This window comes from Cydia pomonella, chromosome 1 (assembly GCF_033807575.1).
Source record: "Cydia pomonella isolate Wapato2018A chromosome 1, ilCydPomo1, whole genome shotgun sequence".
NCBI lineage: Eukaryota > Metazoa > Arthropoda > Insecta > Lepidoptera > Tortricidae > Cydia > Cydia pomonella.
This window is the reverse complement of record NC_084703.1, coordinates 33,610,730-33,632,227: the sequence shown is the minus strand read 5'-3', so window position 1 is coordinate 33,632,227 and position 21,498 is coordinate 33,610,730. Positions and strand designations below refer to the sequence as shown.

At 40.2% G+C, this 21,498-nt stretch overlaps 1 protein-coding gene across 15 annotated transcripts in view; it reads left to right on the top strand.

The window, feature by feature from the left end:
* Positions 1-21,498, top strand: part of LOC133520466 (E3 ubiquitin-protein ligase hyd) — a 66,075-nt gene that overhangs the window by 30,462 nt on the left and 14,115 nt on the right. For 5 of the 15 annotated variants that reach the window (XM_061854950.1, XM_061855008.1, XM_061854942.1 and 2 more), the window contains exons 22-42: positions 2,216-2,388; positions 2,472-2,662; positions 2,744-2,898; positions 2,983-3,149; positions 3,239-3,484; positions 3,593-3,823; positions 4,589-4,767; positions 5,980-6,181; positions 6,636-6,817; positions 7,831-8,014; positions 8,098-8,255; positions 8,371-8,573; positions 10,814-10,979; positions 11,104-11,253; positions 12,232-12,350; positions 16,055-16,173; positions 16,277-16,443; positions 16,718-16,803; positions 17,054-17,175; positions 17,264-17,486; positions 17,605-17,915. In XM_061854950.1, coding sequence (XP_061710934.1) covers positions 2,216-2,388; positions 2,472-2,662; positions 2,744-2,898; positions 2,983-3,149; positions 3,239-3,484; positions 3,593-3,823; positions 4,589-4,767; positions 5,980-6,181; positions 6,636-6,817; positions 7,831-8,014; positions 8,098-8,255; positions 8,371-8,573; positions 10,814-10,979; positions 11,104-11,253; positions 12,232-12,350; positions 16,055-16,173; positions 16,277-16,443; positions 16,718-16,803; positions 17,054-17,175; positions 17,264-17,486; positions 17,605-17,915 — 3,734 coding nt within the window. The remainder of the gene's footprint in view (positions 1-2,215; positions 2,389-2,471; positions 2,663-2,743; positions 2,899-2,982; positions 3,150-3,238; positions 3,485-3,592; positions 3,824-4,588; positions 4,768-5,979; positions 6,182-6,635; positions 6,818-7,830; positions 8,015-8,097; positions 8,256-8,370; positions 8,574-10,813; positions 10,980-11,103; positions 11,254-12,231; positions 12,351-16,054; positions 16,174-16,276; positions 16,444-16,717; positions 16,804-17,053; positions 17,176-17,263; positions 17,487-17,604; positions 17,916-21,498) is intronic. The other 10 variants (XM_061854969.1, XM_061855017.1, XM_061855000.1 and 7 more) reach the window with 6 other exon arrangements.

Below are 21,498 nucleotides of genomic sequence, written 5' to 3'. Positions count from 1 at the left end.
GATCTCTTTTGTAACTTTTGTCGTTGTTTTTTTTACTTAATGTTTTGAGTATGAGTAACAGTTTTTAATTTTATAGTTATAGTTATGTGTATTTACATAAACTATAGAAAAATTATACAATAAATAATTATACTGCTATACTTGACAATGAGCTAGATCATACACTTAAAAAGTGTTGATATTAGAAGTGTTGTAACCTTTTGGCCGCCAAGACAATAAATTGTCCGCAAATATTACGACTCGTAAAATGGCAGCTTCAGACCAGATTGATACCAGTTATCTCGTAGTGCACTTGTCACAAGCAAATCTACTCGTAGTCATTTGTCCAGCCTATAGTTTTAGCAACACAATTATAGCAAACCGCTATTTAGCGATATTTATAATAGATAGAAGCGATTGTTTTGGGAATGCATGAGGTTGAAACAATTAAATATCTCCATTTAGTAGTATTTATTAATTTTGTCCATTTTGAACTACGCATGTAACAATATACGTGCGTATCCTTATTATATTATTAAAATACATACATACATACATACATACATACATACATACATACATACATACATACATACACACACACACACACACACACACACACACACACACACACACACACAGGCGCACCCAACTACAGTGTTCTTATTATGACGTAAAGCTATTATTACTACAACTGCTCAATCGTCGTAATGATAAGTACTTCTAGTTTTTAAGTTACAGATAAGTAATTAAATAGTTACAAAGAACCACTGTTTAATTTGTCATATGTGTACTCGGAATTTATGAAATAAATCATTTTCATTTTTCAAATTAATCATCCGCGTCGTCCAGATTGTTAGGCAAGGTACACGCGTCCGACGCGTGCGGCGACGGCCGCCGCTGTCGTCCAAAACAGATTCATTCACTCTATACACAAATTTAAGCATCTCAGCAGCGTTCTACTACCCCTAAGTTATTCTGTGGAACTCATTCAGTTGTATACCCTATTTATACAAAGTAAATTACACGTTAACATAGAGTTGTTATGTGTAATGGGGTAGATTTCTTTTGGGGAACAATTTTGAATGTAGTTTTTAAGTGTATGACTAGGGTACCTCAAATTGAAGGCCATCCGTAGTGTTATCTCTATTTCACTTGCATGAGTTGCATGGTCTCACGGAACGTGCATAATATTTGAATGGGCTCAGAAGTCAGGTTTTCTTTTCAAGCCTATGCTGCAAAAGTGACAGTATCGTCTAACTAAATATATAATTGTCACCAACAAACCTACTGGATTTTGAAGACTTTCAAACAGGGCGTGCGCTTCCATCACGAACTCCGTTGCAATCTAAAGTTCGTTCTCCACATCTTGAAACCACTTAGATAGTATCGTTGTTTCTGCGTCACGTAGGTTGAATCTTGAACCTTTAGCATAGTCTGTCCCCTAAGCTAACTTCAATGAAGAGCAACAACGACAATAATAGGGTGTTTCCATCTACAAATCTTAGGGCAGAATAGTATCCCAATATTATAAGAACATGTTAAACTACCTTTAGTGGACCTCTAATGAGCATATTTTTGTAAATATTGAATTTAAAATATCTTTTAACACACGTCACGTGACCGAAGTCGAAACGACAATGAAGATTCTGATGACGTCACAACTCACGGTTTGACACTGGGCTAGAACCGCGAAAATCGAAGTTCGTCATTGCGGGCATTTTTCTCTGTCATTCTAATTACGACTTGATAAGAGTAAAAGAAAAAGCTCCCCACAATATACGATTATCGGTTTTTGCGGTAGGCCCCCCGTTGTCTGTTCCACCACCACCTAAATAGCTACGGCTTGAGTATCAAATTCTGCACTGAGAATAGACAAAGGGAGGCCTTGGTGTTACGTGTGTATGTACCTATATAATTACTTTACTCTTTGGTATGTACACATAACTATGTCAAACCGTAAACTGTGACGTCATACAATTTTCAAAGAGCGTTTTGGGTGCGAAAACATGGGTCAAAATATATTTTGTTAATTTAACATATTTAAAGCCGTTTTTAGGGTATAAGTTAAATTTTAGGGCAATGTTTGGGTAATATAGAACGTATTACAAGCGTTTCAAAAAATTGGAAACAACCCTATTGGTTTGTTGCACGGATGGTAGGGTGTGTGGACGCGGAAATCCTGTCCAGCACCCTTAGAACATAGAGTTGTTGATTTAAGATGATTGTTTTTCAGGTGTGCCACAAAGGCCACGATTGCAAACTAAAGCGCACCTCGCCAACGGCTTACTGCGACTGCTGGGAGAAATGCCGCTGCAAGGCGCTGGTCGGCGGCAACTGGGCAGCTCGTTGCGATTTACTCATTCGACTTGCTAAGGACACTCAGCTGGCCACACATTTCAATTCGAGGTCAGAATAAATATATAATGCTACGGTTAACTCTTTATCCTCATTTAAAAGCACGATACATAACACGTAGAATATGTTTTCAGGGGAGAGTCGATTCTACTATTCCTAGTGCAAACTGTCGGCCGACAAGCGGTTGAACAGCGTCAATTCAGGGCAGGTGGAGGCCGCGGGCGCGGTCCACGCAAGCAGCCCGGCTCTGATGCAGAGGTTGATGCTCCCGATCACGACTTGGAGCCACCGAGATTTGCTCGCCGCGCTCTGCTATTCTTACTCAGTATGTACACTTCCGTAGAATTTACCTTTTAAAATTGGCATTAGTTAAAAGGGTGTATAAATATAAACATTTATTTTGTAGGCGACTGGGCGGCAGTGGAAGCAGCCGTGTCTTGCGGCGCCAACTGCGCGGTCGGGGAAGGGGACAGCCGCCCCGGCAGCCCCGCGCCGCACCAGTCCGGCACCACCTTACTTGACAAATTCACTCATGCTCTCATTGTCAAGTGCACCAACGAGGTAACCTTTCTTTTCAAACACCCAAAGAAATAATAACATACACGTGTTCTTTGACTATATATTAACCAATAAACTATGTTTTAGATGCTTGATACACTTCTGAATACGCTGATAAGAGAACAACAGAACGAAGCGATCCCAGGTCGCCCGGAAAGAGCGCGTGAAGTGGCGCGCAGATTTGTACGCTCTGTTGCTCGGATATTTGTCATATTTAGCGTAGAAATGGCTCCAGGTGCCGCAAAAAAGAAGGGGTAGGTTAAAACATATTTTAGGTATTAATATATTTTAGAAATATGTATTTGGTAACCTACAGATACTAGAAAATGTAAACTTGTTTTAGGCCACTTTCGATAACATCGTCATTGGTACGGTGTCGGCGCGTGTTCGCCGCTTTAGTGGCTCTTGCAGTTGAAGAGCTGGTCGAGGCGGCGGATGCGCTACTCGCCCCTGTGCGTTTGGGCGTTGTGCGCCCTACGGCCCCATTCCCTCTAGCGACGACATTCGTTGATCTTGTTAACGGAAGTGAAGATTTATTCGGAGTAGAGCCACTATCTACAGCAGCGTCGCGCCTTGCGCATTCGCGGCGGTAAGTTTATTACTTTTGTGTAAGATTATGTTCTGTACATTAAATGGGCAATATATTGTGGAAATCATAATCGCAACATGCTTCTGTAACGCGCGATGTATTGTTCAGAGAGTCGAACGCAGCGCCGGGTCGCGATGCAGGCACGGGAGGCACGTCGATGGGCAGTTCCACGTTAGTAGCCGACAGGTCGTCGACGCCGGTCGCGACCGAGTACGCCGACGAGGTCGCTGGCGAGGCGCTGGGTGGCGACGACGATGCCTCCGAGACCGATGAGCCCAATGCGGCCGCTCCCGTCCCGCCCACTGATAATCAGCACCATGATGATCCGATGGGTGATAGGTAATCATTACGCTTCATGATATTGCTTGGCCAGAAGTGAATGCTCTCCGACGATCACTTATCTTATTTGTTGCCAGTCGATTTGAGAGCACATGAAAAATATAACGGATGCCACAACTAAAAATATTGAGCGAAGGCAGTTTCTTGACACTGTATCACTTTTTAACTGACTTCAAAATTCCAACGAAAGGAGGTTCTCAATTCGGTTGTATGTTATTTTTTATGTTTGTTACCTCAGAACTCCATAATTACTCAATCAATTTGTTTTTATTATATGAAAGTTACAGATTGGTTCCATTTGTGACAAAATCTAGTTCTGATGATGGAATCCATAAGGAATCGAGGGAACTCCTCTAATCTTATAGATATAGCAATTTTAGTATTATTATCAACGAATCAAGCATTTATATTCAAACAATGCAGTGACATTTGACGAAGTGGAACTACTAATGAAGACCAGAACGGAACACCTCAACGACACGCACTTCACGTCTGACGACATGTCTTGTCTTAAGTTTTAAGCAACATTTTTGTCGAGGTCGACTTCTGATGATGGTTCTATGAGAAATTGAGGAACTCCTCAAATCTTAAGAACATTCTTTATTTATATATTTTAATCTAAACACCAAGCATATGCATTCAAACAGCTATTTGTACCGCTAATGAAGACCAGAATGGAGCTCTTCTGCGATAACTATTTTACGTCTTGCGGCCGTTTTGTGAAGTATGTTTTTTTCTGTTAAAGATTATATGTCTTGCTTTCAGAGGACAAGATCAACACGTCGTAGTGGAAAATGGCACAGAGCGTGCAGAAGGAGGGGAGAGTGAAAGCGAATTAGACTTACTGGCTGAAGCCGAAACCGAGAGCGACTCCGACGACCAGGACAACGCAGATCCGGCCCAACGCAGCGTGCAGACCGGTGCGGCACAAGGCTCTGATGGAGGTACACTTTTACGTTTTATATACTTAATATTTGTGAATTTGTTACAACCCAATTGTTGATTGCCTTGGGTTCTCGTCGATTGAAATGTCGATTCGTGGAAATATAGTTTTGGTAACTACAATGTTCCCTTGATTTGCCACAATAGTACATTACTATAGAGGACGAGAAACGAAGGATTGCAGGCCAAGTAGATATAGACGGCCGAGCGTAGCGAGGTCGGACAGGGAGACGCGGCCGGCAACCCCGTTTCCCGCCGAGATTTGTATAGTGCTTTTCTCAAACTTGCTATAAAATAATAAAAAAATAGGCTGATGATGATTGTTTCATGTCCTAATGTGATAGGTTATTCAGTGCGTGGCGTTTAGAAGGGGAACAGAAATGTAATTATTTTGGCGCTACCACGCACGCCATTACGCTTTTTTCTTTTCTTTTTCTTTCTTTTTTTATTTTTCGTGTTTTTTGTTGTTACCGAAAGGGAAACGAAAATTTGATTATTTTTACGCTACGACGCACGGTTTAGGAGATACAGCCCTATAAAGATTTCTGCTTGACTGAAAAAAAAAAAACTTTTTGGGGGTTTTTCTCCTAAACCGTGCGTCGTAGCGCAGAAATAATGAAATTTTTGTTCCCCTTTGAATCCCCGAAGTGATATTTAAAACACCAAAAAGAAAAAAAAAACACAAAAAAGACAAAAAAATTAAAAAAAAGCATACTGGCAGAATTTTGCTTATAGGTTTTTATAGTTGAATGCCAAGACGTGCCATTATTTGACGTTAAAAAACAAAAGAAGGTTGCCTTACGGGCCTAGGTGTGTGAGGCTGTATGAAATTCCTTTACATATCATCATCACTCATCGCACCTGATATGTACTATTTCCGGACCTAATTTGATGTAAGTCATGTCAACATTTCTTACAAGTTTGAGAAAAGTTAATTTGCACTAAATAAACCCTATAAAATCATCATTTAAAAACTGACGCCAGAAGACGTAATCTTTTGGCAACAAGATATTAAGACAATTGGTTGGCCTGTGAAAAACCAATTTAATAATTATGATGCGTAACTAAATCCTTTACTAGGTTAACTTTTTCCGAATGGTGAGACGGTGGTAGGACCACCGCACGCAACGGGTTACCCGATAACATGAACCTGGAGAGCGGTTTCACTTGTATACGGACCGAGTCCTCTCAGAATAGAACATTTTGTTTGTCAGGAATAGCTTCTCTTCTTCTATACCCAGAAGACGAGAGCGGCGACTCGACGCAGCCCGAGGACGAGGACAGCGAGGCGGGCGAGACGGACGAGCAGGACGCGGAGGCCGAGCCGCCGCTGCACGACGGAGAGGCACTTGAACGCCGCGCGGCGCCGCCCTCTCGCCCCAACCTCGCGCCGCACTCCATGCAGTGGGCCATACGGTACTGTAGCTTGCATCTCATCGTCGACCGCAAATGGCGCTTTTGAACGCAAAATAATGTTTAACTCCTCAGTGCCCACTGACATCATATTATTATGATGTCAGTTTTGAATCTTATATAGTTGGTATAAGATTTTGTATATAAATGCCTGGGTTCAGCCGGGTAAAATCGTCGAATGGTGCCGTTCCCACACTGCCAGGATCAAATTAAATTGTTGATTAAATAAATATATTATAAAGTATTAATCTAACATTTACTTTCATGACATATGTATATGTACATATTTCGCATTTAATTTTGTTGTGGGATTAACATCTTTATTATTCAGGAAATATTTGTTTCTACTAGAAAGGTTGCTATTAACACTGCATAATTTATTCATTGCTAATGTATCTACAGAGTTAAGACGAGTATAAGTAAAATGAGCAATAATTGAATTATAATGTTATGTAAGTAGTTCCCGCGAGAGCACGCGCGGGACGAGCAGCAGCGCGGGCGGCGTGCGGCTGGCGGGCGGCTCGTCGCTGGTGTTCATCGACCCCGCGTCGCTGCGCCGCTCCGCCGCCGCCGCCGCCGCCGGTGCGCACGACCCGCACTCTACCTCTACCACCGCTTCCTACCTCGCCAGGGCTTTCGGTACGTCTTATTTATATTTATCTTAATGAGTATTTGTAACATTAGGCCCGTTATGCACGGCTTGACATGGACGATCGGCCTGTGGCTCCTTTGTAGACTCTGTTCGGAAAGAGAAGAGTGGTGGAATATATTGGGCCCTATTTACATTCCACGACTCTTCTTTTTCCGCACAGACTCTAGTCTGGTCTGTTTCATTTAGCTACTGGCAGCGACCCTAAGACTCATTTTGTATATATAGTATGTATCTGATCCTGAAGCAAAGCTTTAAACTGGCTAACGTCTAAAAGGCGTATAGTGTAATGGCTTGGTTTGTATTACCTTTGCGGCTGTTTTTGAAATTTAATTTGTGTGGTTCGTCCGATCTCAAATATATTTTTTTTCTTTTGGAGGCTGGGTAAAGCAATTTGTTTTAAAAGATACAAAAACTTGAAGAAATTTAATAAAATCAAGTGTCGTGTTCGCCAGAACCCTTTACATTTCAAATGACGCTGTGTCAGACATTTCTGTTTGAATGGTTATTGTCATTGATAATAATAATAATAATGATAAGATGGGAAACGAATAATACAGGAGGTTATACAAAATGATTAAATTGTGTTTTATTAACCAACAATAAAAATTACTGGGTTTCATAACACAGCTTACCCCATACAAATAGTAAAAACTAGAAAAACATCCTGATAAAATAAGGAGTACACTTAAGAAAGCACTGATTCAAATGAATTAATTTTGTTACAACTAGTATTAACATAATATGTAAGCACTAACTGTAAACAAAACTCATTAATAAGTATATTATATAGCTCAGGCTAAACTTAGTTAAGATAATCTCCAAATATAGAAATTGTAACTGAGTTCGGACTGTATCTCAACAACAACACTGAAATAAATAGATTTTTTTTTCTATTATTTATGATCTAGCAATTGTGTGGTACATTTGTTTGCCTTACGTTTGGTTATATTGCATATGTTACGATATTATTTAAAAGAATGATTTGTTGTTGGTTCTACAGGCATCGTCATTCGGCAAATAGCCGACTTGCTATGGGAATACGAGCGCGTCTCATTGCCTATACCTCGCATGTTGCCACTCTCGTATCGCGAAGCGTTACGCTTGCAATGCTATCTCGAGAGGCAACTTAAACCAACATGGGATTGGTTAGTGACTGTAATGGACGCTACCGAGGCACAACTGAGGTAATTCATCCATTTGCTTTATTTTGTGCAGTATTTATAACTAAAAATGAAATTGATGTAAACAATATAAGAACTCTTTTTAGATTCGGTGCTTCACTGACATCAAACAACGTAAGCACAACCACAGTGGAAAGCGGGCGGCCTAACGCACCTGCCGTTCGGCGCGCCACATCCTTTACTTCCCCTGCGACCCGCATTATAGGGTTCTCGGAAGGTCCTAGAACAAGAGACCGTGAACAAGGTACGATTTTGGTGATACTATTTGATTCTATGCACTTAGAAAATAATCATCTATTTATAAATAAATTCGTAGTAAAGAATGTATCATGCTAAGTGTGTATTGGCGTGGCGTGCAGGCGTGGAGGCGGGCAGTGCCCGGCGCGAGTTTCTGGCGTACTGCCTGTCGCTGCTGCGCGCGCACAGCGCCGAACACGCGGAGCAGTTGCCTGTGCTGGACGTGGCCGCGCTCAAGCACGTGGCGTACGTTCTCGACGCGCTCGTCTACTACATGCGAGCCGCACAGCCGCAGCCGCATCACCACCATCATCTATGGTCTTCGGTGAGTCCAACATCACTCGCGTTTTTGATATGGGTTGAGAGATTGCTATAATATAGTTCATTAATATTTTCTTATAATTTTAGGCTCGGTTTTAAAAATATATACCAGCTGTTGTCTGCAACTTCGTCCGCGTGGATTTATTTCCCTAAACACACTTAACACCTTTCTAACTTTCTTAGCAATAAAATTATTTTTCGTACTTTCTAATATTTTCTTTTCCTACTAATTTCAAATCCCTACTCAAATAGTTCCCGTTGCAAAGGTTCAACCCGTTTTTAACCCTTGGGGATGAATTATCAAAAACGCAGAAATTACGCTTCTCGTATTTTATGAAAATGTCTTATTGCGAAGTTTCAGGTTCCTAACTTAATATACAACTTGATCCCCATACAATTTTTCATCCCCTTTTTCACCCCTTTAGGAGATGAATTTCCAGAAACGCTGAAATACTTTTCTTATATATTAATTTAATACATTTTCACGAAGTTTTAAGTTCTTAACTTAAAATGTGAACGCTATTGCCCTTTTTTAACCCTCTTTAGGGGTTGAGTTTTCAAAATCGCTTCTTGTACACTTTATAAATGCAATTATAGTGTGTACATTTCAACTTTCTATCTTTTGTAGTTTCGGCTCTGCGTTGATGAATCAGCCAGTCAGTCAGGCACACACGCATTCATATCGTTCCTTGAGGCTCTCCAATCAAATATAGCAAAGAACCCATCCTCATTCTGGACATTCTTCAAACGAAACAGGATGTCTAACCAACCAGCAACTTTTGCAAACTTGTCCCCAAAAGAAGTTGCCGATTCGTTTGCCGACTTTTTCAAAAATATTTATTTTCTCAAACTTGCTATGAAATGATGACATGACTTACGTCAAATTAGGTCCGGAAATACTACATATCAGGTGCGATGAGTGAAGATGATATGTAAAGGAATTTCATACTGCCTTACACACCTAGGACTGTAAAGCAACCTTCTTTTGTTTTTTAACGTCAAATTGTGACACAACGTCTTTGCATCCAACCATCAACTAGCTTCAGTTAGCTTTGTACGGTGATTTGTTGTGCATATTCGTTGCTTAGCAACGGCGGTGGCGCATCGCGCTGACGCGCGGACCTACGCGCGTAAGGTTATACACAGCTAGTAGAGTGGCGAGCCGAGTAGGTCGCCACAAAACAAATTGACTATTTTTTTTTGCTTTAATTGCAAGTTTGAGAAAAGCACTAAACATATCTCGGCGAGAAACGGGGTTGCCGGCTGCGTATCTCTATCCCGATTCGCTACGCTCAGCCGTATATATCTACTTGGCCTGCAACCCTACGTTTCCCGGCCTCTATAGTAATGTACTATTACAAACCCCTCCAAACCTAGATGCATCTGTCGCACAAGCGTACGCAACTGCACGTGGTGTCCAAGAAACCCATCGCCATGTAACTTACTTAACTTGATAACATTAGTGAGGATGATGTTCGCAAAGCAATAGCACGCTTGCTCTCTAAGCAAACTCAAGGTCCTGATGGGATATCTCAGTTTATAGTAAAGGACTGTCGAGAAGTATTTGTTCGTCATCTATACAATAAACTTTATGGTTACTATCCTCACATGTACCCTAGTCTGTATATTCTCGGAATGGTTAACTACACCACTCTTGAGACCAGAAGAAATGTGGCACTAGTAAAATATTTTTATCTCCTGATTCGTGGCCAAATACATAACCCTCAGTTGCTAGCATTGGTTCCGCTTTGAGTACCTGTCCACAGCAGTATTCAACTGCGCCCTCGTCGCCGCGCGCTGTTCGCAGTCCCGGTGGCGCGGACCCGGGCATTATCTCACTCACCGCTGCACCGCGCATTGTCTCTCTTCAATGATATATTGGACAGCGACAGCAAACTAGATATATTCCAATGCACTGAAGCTAGTTTTTTGGCAGTTAGTAGCCGATACCTAGAGTCAATAACGACGACAAGCTCAATTAATGTATAGTTAGCAGTAAGTAAATTGTTAGTATCAATACGTATATAATGTCACTCCTTTTAACATGTGTAGCTTGACTGTAAGTGTTAATTTAAGGAATAGATAAATATAAATAAATATATATAGCAAAGGAGTCTGGTTTGTTTTGTCTTCGTTTGTTTCATTTTGGCCTTGGAGATTGGCATCCCAAGTATCAAACCCAAGTAATTTGATTGTCCGCTATCAAGTATCTCATGTTTTGAAACAAGACTTATCACTACACAGGACGAAAACGAAAACGAAGAAGGTGACGAAGAAATGGTTGTGGGAGGCGCCGCAGCCGCCGAGTCCGACAGCGAGGGCGAGGGCGCTCGCGGGCGTTCACACAACTTCTTCCAGCGGTCGGACTCTACGCTGTGTCTCGGCTGCCCGCCACCGGACCCTTTCAATAGTAAGCTATTAGCAGGCTGGACATTTAACCTATCAGTCTAAGCTCGATCAAAAATGGCTTCAATACAATTGGTAGTTTTTTAATTTGTATAGAGGAGAATACTTAACACCATTTATATTTGCAGTGACGATGCAAGAGGCGCTCCCGCTGGCCGACCAGCCGCAGCTGCTGCAGCCCAACGCTCGCCGCGAGGAGCTGTTTGGAATGCCCCGGCAGCCCGTCACCGTGCCCGCCTCCGGCGACGCGCCACCCGGCGTCAACAACCCGCTAGAAGGTTACTTATTTATCACTCAGATCAAAGATTGTAAACCATTTCTGTGAAGATGTACTTACGACAAGCAACTTCTATTTCTATACAACGTAAACGAATACAAAAGAAAATTGTAAACAGTGATACTATAAGTCCCTGCGGTGAAAGATGGTCCCTATCACGCTTTGACATTGCTTAGGTAAAGTGATTTCAAATATATAGTCGCTATTTTGTTTTTTTTTTTTCATAGGCAAACGTGTCCCTGCATTCAGCCAGATCGATGTAAAATTTAGTTAGGTGCCGTAAATATGTGAATTACAGTAGAAATAATTACTAAAGTATCATCAAAGATAATTCGAAATGGAGTAAAAGGCGCGCGTAATCGCGGTAGGCCCTATATTTATCGATACAATGCTGCCGTGGTCAAAGAGTAAACTAAGTATATAGGAAAAGAGAGCAATCTTGAAGCATTTTAAGGAAACTAATTTCTAAGCGCTATCTCTATTTTGTATCCGATACTAGCTATATATGTGTGCGTGCACATCTACATATACTCCATTGCGTATAGTCACAATTAACAGAAGAACGATCTACCTACTTAACCTACTGCACGCACACTACGGCTACTGCGCACAAATATGATATACGAGCGGAACTAAAAAAACTAAGCAACCTTCGCCTACCACTTAAAACACTTAACGGCATTTTCTTTTTCTGTTGTTATGGTTAAGGAAAATTTCAATAAGTTTCCTCATTTTAATCGCCCGAATTAAATGAATGAAAATACTCCACATCGATTTCGCTACTTCTTTGTAACTGAATATTTAATGTTTTTGTATGAGGACCTACCGCGAAAAACGAAAATCGGATTCCTATTTATCGTTAGAATATGCAAGCAGATAACGACATTTCGAAATTCGTCTTTCGCAGTATGACCTGTGAGCGGTTTTTGCAAAAAGCTCCGTACAATTCGTATATGTATAAATGTATTGTTTTATGCAGTCGTGCCGCGCCGCTTGGGTTTGTCCACGCGAGGAGCAGAACGCAGCTGGTGGCCGGGGACGCGGCCCGCCTCGGCACCGCCCACGCATTCGCACTCGATGGGTCGAGACGAACCACAGGTAACATAAAGAAAACATTCCCAGTAATATTTAGCCTCTAAATTTATGGTTATTCCCAGCTGTTACCACCAAGTGGGTTACCAGTGCGCTACGCCTACACACGTCTTTGGCGCTACTATAACACCTGACCGTTTAGCATTAGTCGCGTTCTCGTGCGCGAGTCCATACATTAAGTCGCAAAATATATATGGAGTCGCGCGCGAGAACGTAACTCATGCTAGCAGGTCTGGTAGAGTTGGGGATGTGATCTTACCATTAATGTTGGTAGATGTATTTGGTTGTCTTAATATTTATTAGGTTAAAGTTAAACACCATCAAAATTTCCTAATAAAACCTCATGAATATTGGATAGGTTACAAGTTACAACTTAGAATTATTTAATGCAATATACCGGATGTTTTTTTTTTAGAGGTATAGAACTTTAAGTTGGCAACACTTTTTTAACTGGCGGCCATTTTGTTAGCTGTCAAGTGATTTATATTTAGTTTGGTTTGGCATTTCAACATGAATCCAACTCGTGCAAGAATTGAAGCCACAAGATCACCTAGCAAGGCGTAGATTCGGTGAATGGGCCTTAAACAAGATTGCCGTTGATCCCGATTTTCATAAGCGAATTTTGTTTAGCGATGAAGCTCACTTTTAGTTGAATGGATACGTCAACAAACAAAACTGCCGTATTTGGAGTGATGATAATCCTCAAGCGTATACGCGTAAGCGTGAGACCCCGTTACATCCAGAAAACTGACTGTTTGGTGTGCTTTATGGGCTGGTGGAATTATTGGTCCGTACTTCTTTAAAAACGATGCAGGCCAGAACGTTACAGTCAATGGTGACCGCTATAGGGCCATGATTACTGACTTTTTCGTTCAACAATTGAACAATCATGATGTGCAGGAGCTGTGGGTTCAACAAGACGGGGCAACATGCCACACAGCTCGGGCCACAATTAATTTATTGAAGGAAACGTTTGGTGATCGCTAAGTTTCACGTTTCGGACCCGTGAATTGGCCTCCAAGATCGTGCGATTTAACGCCGCTTGACTATTTCTGTGGGGATATGTGAAATCGCTAGTCTACGCCGATAAGCCCGAAACCATTGACCACTTGGAGGACAACATTCGCCGCGTTCTTGCCGATATACGGCCACAAATGTTGGAAAAAGTAATCGAAAATTGGACCTCCAGATTAGACTACGTTCCAGCCAGCCGTGGCGGTCATATGCCAGAAGTCATATTTAAATTATAATGCCAGAAGATTTTCTTTCAAATAAAGTTAATTTCATGTCAATTTAAAAAGAATATCTTTGTTTTATTCCATTTCAAAGTTCTATACCTCTAAAAAAACACCCATTACAATAATTATTAATACACTCTATATTTGTACGGTCTGTATTAGTATTGAACTCTAAAATATTTTTTATTCAATTCTATTCTTTATTCGTTCATCACAGGTACATAAATAGGTGGTAACTCAGTATTCTAAGGAACATCTATGATGTGCCTTTTGGCGTACGAAATAACTTCTTATTATCTAACTATATACATATTCAATAATTTATTTACACGGGCAATGAGCTAATGAGATTGGCATATGCAAACATATATTTCAATAAGTCAATTCATATAGATATATAAAAAAATAAGATATTTTTTTTTTTACATTTAATTACATTTGGCATATGTCAATATCATTAAAATAATCAGTTACACTATAATAACATTTAACTAGTAAAAAATTTAATAATAAGGACTTCAATTTTTGTATTGGTGCCGTTTGCCATGATTCTGGTAACTTAATAAATATCCTTGGCGCCATCACTAGTACGCTTTTTTGCATCAAGGCTGTCGTAGTCCTACTCACTTATAGCGCTGGCTTTCTTGGGCGAAGGCTGCAAGTTCGCTTTTGCTCTATAAACGAAAAAAAGTTTAAATTACTTTTAACAAAAACGCAGCATTCGAAAATATAGAGACATGGGAATGTCAGTAACTTTAGCGATTCGAAAAGAGGCATAATACTTTGCTGACGGTTTAGTCCGCAGATAGCCCTTACGCATCGTTTTTGTGCCCTAAATAAAGATTGTCGATATGTAGAGTTTCCCCAGAACACTAAACCATAACGTAGAGTTGATGAAACAAATCCATGATAGGCAGTTAGTACGGTGCTACGGTCGGTAGTTTTCGCTAATAGAGCATATGAAAATCGGTATAGTTTCTTACATACTTCTTCGGAATGCGTCTTCGACGACATATCGCTATCGATTGAAAGGCCTAGAAATTTTGTTACACGCACTTTATCAACACGTTTGCCTTGATATGTAATATTAATATTAAGCGTTGGCGCTTTTTTCCTTTGACTAAACTGCATAATCTTAGTTTATGGGAACTAATGGGAAAAAAATCCCATCTGTACCCAGTGACAGGTACAGATGGGAAAAAAAATGCAACATACTTGAACAAGGGTAATTTGCTGCTTAAAAACAGTGAGCAAAATCGCATTTTTCTCACTGAGTGAGACAAAATAACATTCAAGTGACCTTTATATTCGAATATCATTTCAACGTGCGGGTTCTAATACCAGTTCGAAATATTTGGATTCTATTGTCTTTGTCCCTTTCACGTCATTAGCTAAAAGAAAGAGACAAAAAAGCTCACACGTAATTCAACGGTATATTGACGGTTAATAATAGAAGAATAGACGAAATATGTCGGACCGCATTGTTCCAAAACACCCTACGAGTCTTCATTCGTAATAATTAATTAATGAAATAAAAGTTTAAAATTAAATAAAAACACCATATTTTACATATTTTATTATACAATCAAAACAATGAACTTATAAAAATTTACGCAAAGTAAATAATTTTACTTTTAATGATCACTCCTATAGTTGACAAAAGTAGTATCCGCAGTTCGGACCGTATTTTACAAAGTTTTCTTTGGCAATAAAAAGTTGTCAACTGAACTGTCAATTGATGTTTGTTATTTCATTATTTTCGTATTATTTTTATTGAAATGTCTTTCTTTTTGTTTTAATGCGGTAATGAAAATTAATTGTTAGAATACCTTCAGAAAATATAAGTGAAATAGTGATGAAGACGAATTAAATATTTTCAGGTTATATTTTTACCTTCCAAATATATTCTCACTGCCGACGTGAAAAATTTTGTGGACTACACAAGATCAAAGTTATTTACATCTCGTGCGCTTTTGAGTCCCTTACTACGCTCTAGATTCTAAATTAGATCTATTATAGAATCTTTCGCTTGCACGGGACTCAAAATAAGCACTCGTAGAAATATCAAACTGCTCTCTTGTTGTACAAATAACTATAATAGGATTTATTTCCCGACCTAAATAGCTGTTTTTATTTTTTATAAATATGGATGCGTGCGCCCTAGAGGTGATTCTTGGGTCCATTACAATACCTTGATAAAAAAAATACTTAGGTAATACTTACATAACAAAACATTGGATATGCAGCAATATTTATCTTGTTCCTTTTGCTCAGCAATCTTACTAATAATTGTTACAACTTGGTGGTACGTAACAGCTGGGGACAACCCAATTACATGACAAGAAAATTCTAACTCTTGTTACGGTGATGTCTGTAAGCATGAAAATTATCCTCTTTCTTCTTCGTTATCCAATAGAACTACATAAATGCTTCATTGCAATGATTTATAGCAAACGTGTATTTTCTTACCAGGATTTATCTTGTACTAAGGATACAATGGGGAAAATGGACGTTGATACCGATGGAGAGTACTTATCCGACTCTGATTCAAATGAAGCTCGCCACATTTCCAGAAAGAAGCATCATAGCAGGTACTAGTCTAATTTGTCTTAGTTTCCTATGCTTGTTGGGCACATCCTTCTATTTTTGCACATACAGCAAATGTTCTTGAAAGATTATTGTGACGTAAAGCAGTGGGTTTTTGTTTTCATTCAGACACCCACACTCGGCGCTAGCGAGCGGGCTGGGGTCGATCCCGGAGCCCAGCGCGCCGCCCTCGGAGTTCCACACGCTCGTCAACACCGCCTGCTCAATCATAGAGGCGCCACATCGACAGGGACTGGCCTCTTTGGCTTCACCAGGTTTGCTACTTTCATTATTTGACTAGCTCAAATCGATATTAAAAAGACTATAAGTTGTACCTACAGGAAATTTTTAAAATGCACACACAATTTTGTCTTTATTCATTTGTTGCGACATTTTCTTGAACTACCAATTTCGAGCCGCAATTTGTTCCTAAACTTTATACCTCCTCTATTATTAATCAATTTCTACTATTACATTGGAAAGGTCGCGTTAATATCCGTGGCTTATTATTTAGAAACTGGTAAGGTATATAGGGGGTGTTGTTTGCAGGACCGAGCGGGTCGGGCGTCGGCATCGCGCTGGAGCCCCGCGCATCGTCGTCGCGCAGCCCCATCAAGACTGTCATTGTACGTGCTGTAAGTCACTCCACTTTTATGGGGGACTTTACTTATCAAAATTTTAACCCGATCCTTCTATTAGATTGTATCAAGTAATATTCTAACTCTGGCTTTGAGATCAACTTACTACGATAAATAAAATTACCCCTACCAGTGAAGTGTCGCTTTGTAAGTTTTCTTATTTTGCACTTTTAATTTATTGCTTTTTTAAACGTGCACTATCATATCTAGTTATTGACAGCAAACTAAAACTCATTATTCAATAAAGGGCGAGTTGCTGAGCGCCGCGGATCCACTAGAGTCGCAGGAGATCTCCGCTCACGTAACCGTGGAGACCACCGGCTTGCCTCCGCCGCCGCTAATTCCGCCTATCAGCACGCCGCAACAACCGTAAGTTTGAATATGTAGTCTGATGAATGTTAACATGTTAGTGTTGCATCGTTGAATGGTGTAGTGAAAGATTGCTTTGTGTGTATAGGCGCGCGTGCCCCTCGCTGGGGGCGTCTGTGTCACACGACCTGCTGCTGGGGCGCTGGCGGCTGTCGCTGGACCTGTTCGGGCGCGTGTTCACCGAGGACGTGGGACTGGAGCCCGGCTCCGTCGTCGCCGAGCTCGGTGGCTTTCCCGTCAAGGAGGTCAAGTTTCGCCGTGACATGGAGAAACTAAGAAACTCGCAACAAAGAGATCTTACCTTGCATAAGGTGAGATGTTCCGCCGATTTACAATTCATTGCAATACGATCACGATATCGCCATCGGTTTGACTTAGGTATCAAGTGTCGGTTTTGTATGACATGCATATCATGATTATTTGTTTTAGATGGAGCGCGATCGCGCGAAGCTTCTGCAGCAAACGTTTGCGGAATTGAACACCGCGTTTACCGGGCAGAACCGGCGCGTGCACAGCGCGCAGCCGCCGCTAGCCGTCAACCGTGTGAAGGTGACCTTCCGCGACGAGCCAGGCGAGGGCAGCGGCGTCGCACGGTCCTTCTACACCAGCGTGGCCGAGGCGCTGCTGGCCAACGAGAAGCTGCCGCCGCTGGAGCCCGCCGCCGGCCCGGGCGGCAACTCCGCCAACCCTTCCGCGGGCTCCACCGGCGGCTCCGCCGGCACCGGTAACAGCGGCACTAGGTAATCAAACAGTCATTCTATACCTGCGCCTAAACGGGTAACGTCAGCTAGAGCAAAACACTATCAAGGTGTTGTCATATCGTCGCGTGACAACCAAAAGTCACTACGTATACTTTTTTTGGGTAGAGAAGGTCTTATTTTTATACGTTTTAATTACTGACAAACTCATAAATATCATACGAACAATTTATGACTTAGTTGTTCAGACACAGAGCAACACTTGAATTTAATGATTCGAAAGCTTGTTTTATACTGATCAAAACGTAGTAAAATATTTTTGTAATTTAAATTCGACATTATTTACTACTCGTTTACTTTCTAACTGTCGTTAGACTCGAATACCGGCTTCATTGTCAGAAATTATACTTCATAAAAAGGTGTAAAAATCAATGTCAGATTAATAAAATAGGTACAATTGTTAATTTGCATGCACCTATTTTATTAGAATGTTATTTTATAACCAACATTTAGTTCTCCAACAGGTCTGTATTTCAGATTCAAATTTAGGGTACTTTGCAGTAACACGCTTATTTTTGACTGCCATCTAATGAGTAGGTATGTTGAAACATGTAGAGTTGCAATTTTGGCAGTCCAATATTCATTAATTATATATCTAAAGAACATAAAAGACTCCGCTTTTCTTTTACGTAAGATTCAATAAATAAAGAAATGGGGATAAAAATCATCTCGAAGAGGCCGCGTATTTATTGCATGTTTTTATAATATCTTTTTTCAGAATATTACATAGATTTATGAAAAATTGAGAAAATAAATTGCGCAAAATCAAACGGGCCCTATCAAACTCATGTTCTCAATTTAAGCGATTTTTATGATATGTATTAAGGACGAAGATAGAGTGATCGTACCGTGGCTAACTATTACGGGGTAAGTCGTCAACAAATCATAAAGGTAATATTTCATTATAAACACTCTTACTCCTAATTTACGGCAGCTTAAAGTGACTACGCTCAATTACTATTAACTTATCCTTAATATTATATCGACAATAATTCTAGTTTGTTTTTTATACTTTATTGCACATAAAATATTAAATACAAATGGTGGACTTAATACCTTAAGGCATTCTCTACCAGTCAACCACTGGGTCAAAAAGAGACTTGTTAGGTGCAGGCTTTGTACTTGAGAATAAGATATCACTACCTACTATTTACAAATTAAATACCTACTAATTAATATAATATAATTAAATCATAAACTTAAACATATATTTTGTATAATATACTTACATAAATATCTACATATATACATTATACATGTACCTACTGAGAAACATTACTCACATCTGTCTGATAGATGCTTGCGCAACATGCGCTTGAAAGTGAATTAACTTTGAGCTTTTCTGATATTGAGTGGAAGGTCGTTCCACAGGCGTATCGCCTGAACAGTATAGGAGCTGGTCAGGAAACCGGTGCGATGAGGGGGAATGAAAAGCTTAAGGCTACGGGAGGTACGAAGGACACCACCAGGGCGAGCAGTAACAAATTTAAATTTGGATCTTAGATATTCGGGTGTATTTGGATCAAAAAGGAAAGACTAAAGTGTACTTAACAGTCTCAAAGATCTACGCTCACGTATAGGAAGCTAATTGAGTTGCTTACGATAAGCTGATACGTGGTCGAACTTCCTAAGGCAAAATATGAACCTAATGTAGTTGTTAAGCAGTCTGTCCAGTTCGTTAAGTGAAGTTTGGACGATATTGGAGTAGCACACATCAGCGTAATCGATAGAACTCTAAATAATGAAATAAATATGTTTCATCTGATCATAATTACAAACAGATTTATAAAATCAAAATAAATATCAAAACACCTTTATCTCCATTTTGTTAATTTCGTACTTAGTGGGTGGTTATCACCCAACGTTATGTAGCTATATAATTTAGGGTGGTTCACGAATGTATGAAAAATAGTTATTTGTACAACAAGAGAGCAAAGTTTGATATTTCTTCGAGTGCTTGTTTTGAGTCCCGTGCAAGCGAAAGATTCTATAATAGATTCACGAGCGTAGCGAGTAAAATTAAGTAGCGAGTTAAAAAGTTATTTTATTCTCGCTCTACAAGTCTTTTCTCGTTCCATTGTTTACATGGTCCAAAAATTTGCTTCCTATTACCTCATTTAGAGGTCGCGAAGTCGAAAATTTTCAATTTCTAAAATCAGCAGCATAACTGGTCGAGCATAACCGAGACTCATTTAGGAATTCGTATTCCTGGGGCCCATTTCTCGAATGGTATTATACTAATATTATTAGTCCACGAACTGTCAAATCATATAGGTTACCACGGCAACACATGTCATAATATTAGTCTAATGGCGTTCGAGAAATAGGCCCCAGTCCCCGTGCGTGCAAAGGCATATTTAGTATTTTTAGACATCAATATACATGAATATGAGGTAAAAATTGCCGGCACTTCATTGCGTTTAGTACGTCTCCGACTACTGGCGAGTCTCCACGCCAGTAACAAAAAAAAAACAAATGCCTTTGTGCGTTATGAAATAGTACATTACTATAGAGCAGGGGTTCCCAAAGTGTGCGCCGCGGCGCCCTGGTGCGCCGTAGAAAGTAAAGAGGGGCGCCGTGAGTTCTATCATTATCCGAAACCTCAAATATTCGCGGGTAAATTTGAGCGCTCGCATCGGTAAAAAAATATATCGTCATGTCACTCTTTTTCGACCGTGATTTTAAATTTACAAGGGCGCCGTTGCGAAATACTAAACTTGTAACTGCGCCGCATGTTGAAAAAGATTGGGAACCCCTGCTATAGAGGATAGGAAACCAAGGGTTGCAGGCCAAGGGATACGCGGCCAGCAACCCCGTTTCTCGCCGAGATTTGTATAGTGCGTTTCTCAAACTTGCAATGAAATAATAATAATAAAAATAGGATGATGATGATAATGATTGTTTCTTGTCCTAATGTGATAGATTATTGAGTGCGTCGGGTTTTAAAGGGGAGCGAAAATTTGATTATTTTTGCGCTACAACGCACGGTTTTCTACATGACTGAAAAAAAAATTATAGGGCTGTATCTCCTAAACCGTGCGTCGTAGCGCAAAAATAGTCTCATTATGGTTCCCCTTTGAAACCCGGAAATAATGTTTAACAAACACAAAAAAGACAAAAAAAAGCATAGTGGCAGAATTTTGCTTATTGGAAGCGTGCAAAGCGGGTGGTGGGGGAAGCCGGAACGATCAGGGCGCTTGATGTGGCCAAATATGGCAAAAATGCTACGTGTGTTTCTGTCAATTTCCATACTATTCCGTTATTTTGTTCACGTTTTTTGCTTTAAAATCGTATTTACGATAAAAATAGGTCACGACAGCTGATAAATGGTAAACTACTATAATACTGGACGAAACAGTAATAGTCAACTTTATATATTTCCAACATCGAGCTAGAAATTAGGCTTTTATATCATATAGTATTATTCCAGGCTTACCAACGTAACGGCGAAACGTTTTATCTAGTCTATGTCAACGCAGAGTTTTGCTTGGATGTTAATAAAATAGTATGGCTAATACAGTGTACCAACATTAAGTAATTGTAATATTAGTTATAATGACAGTTA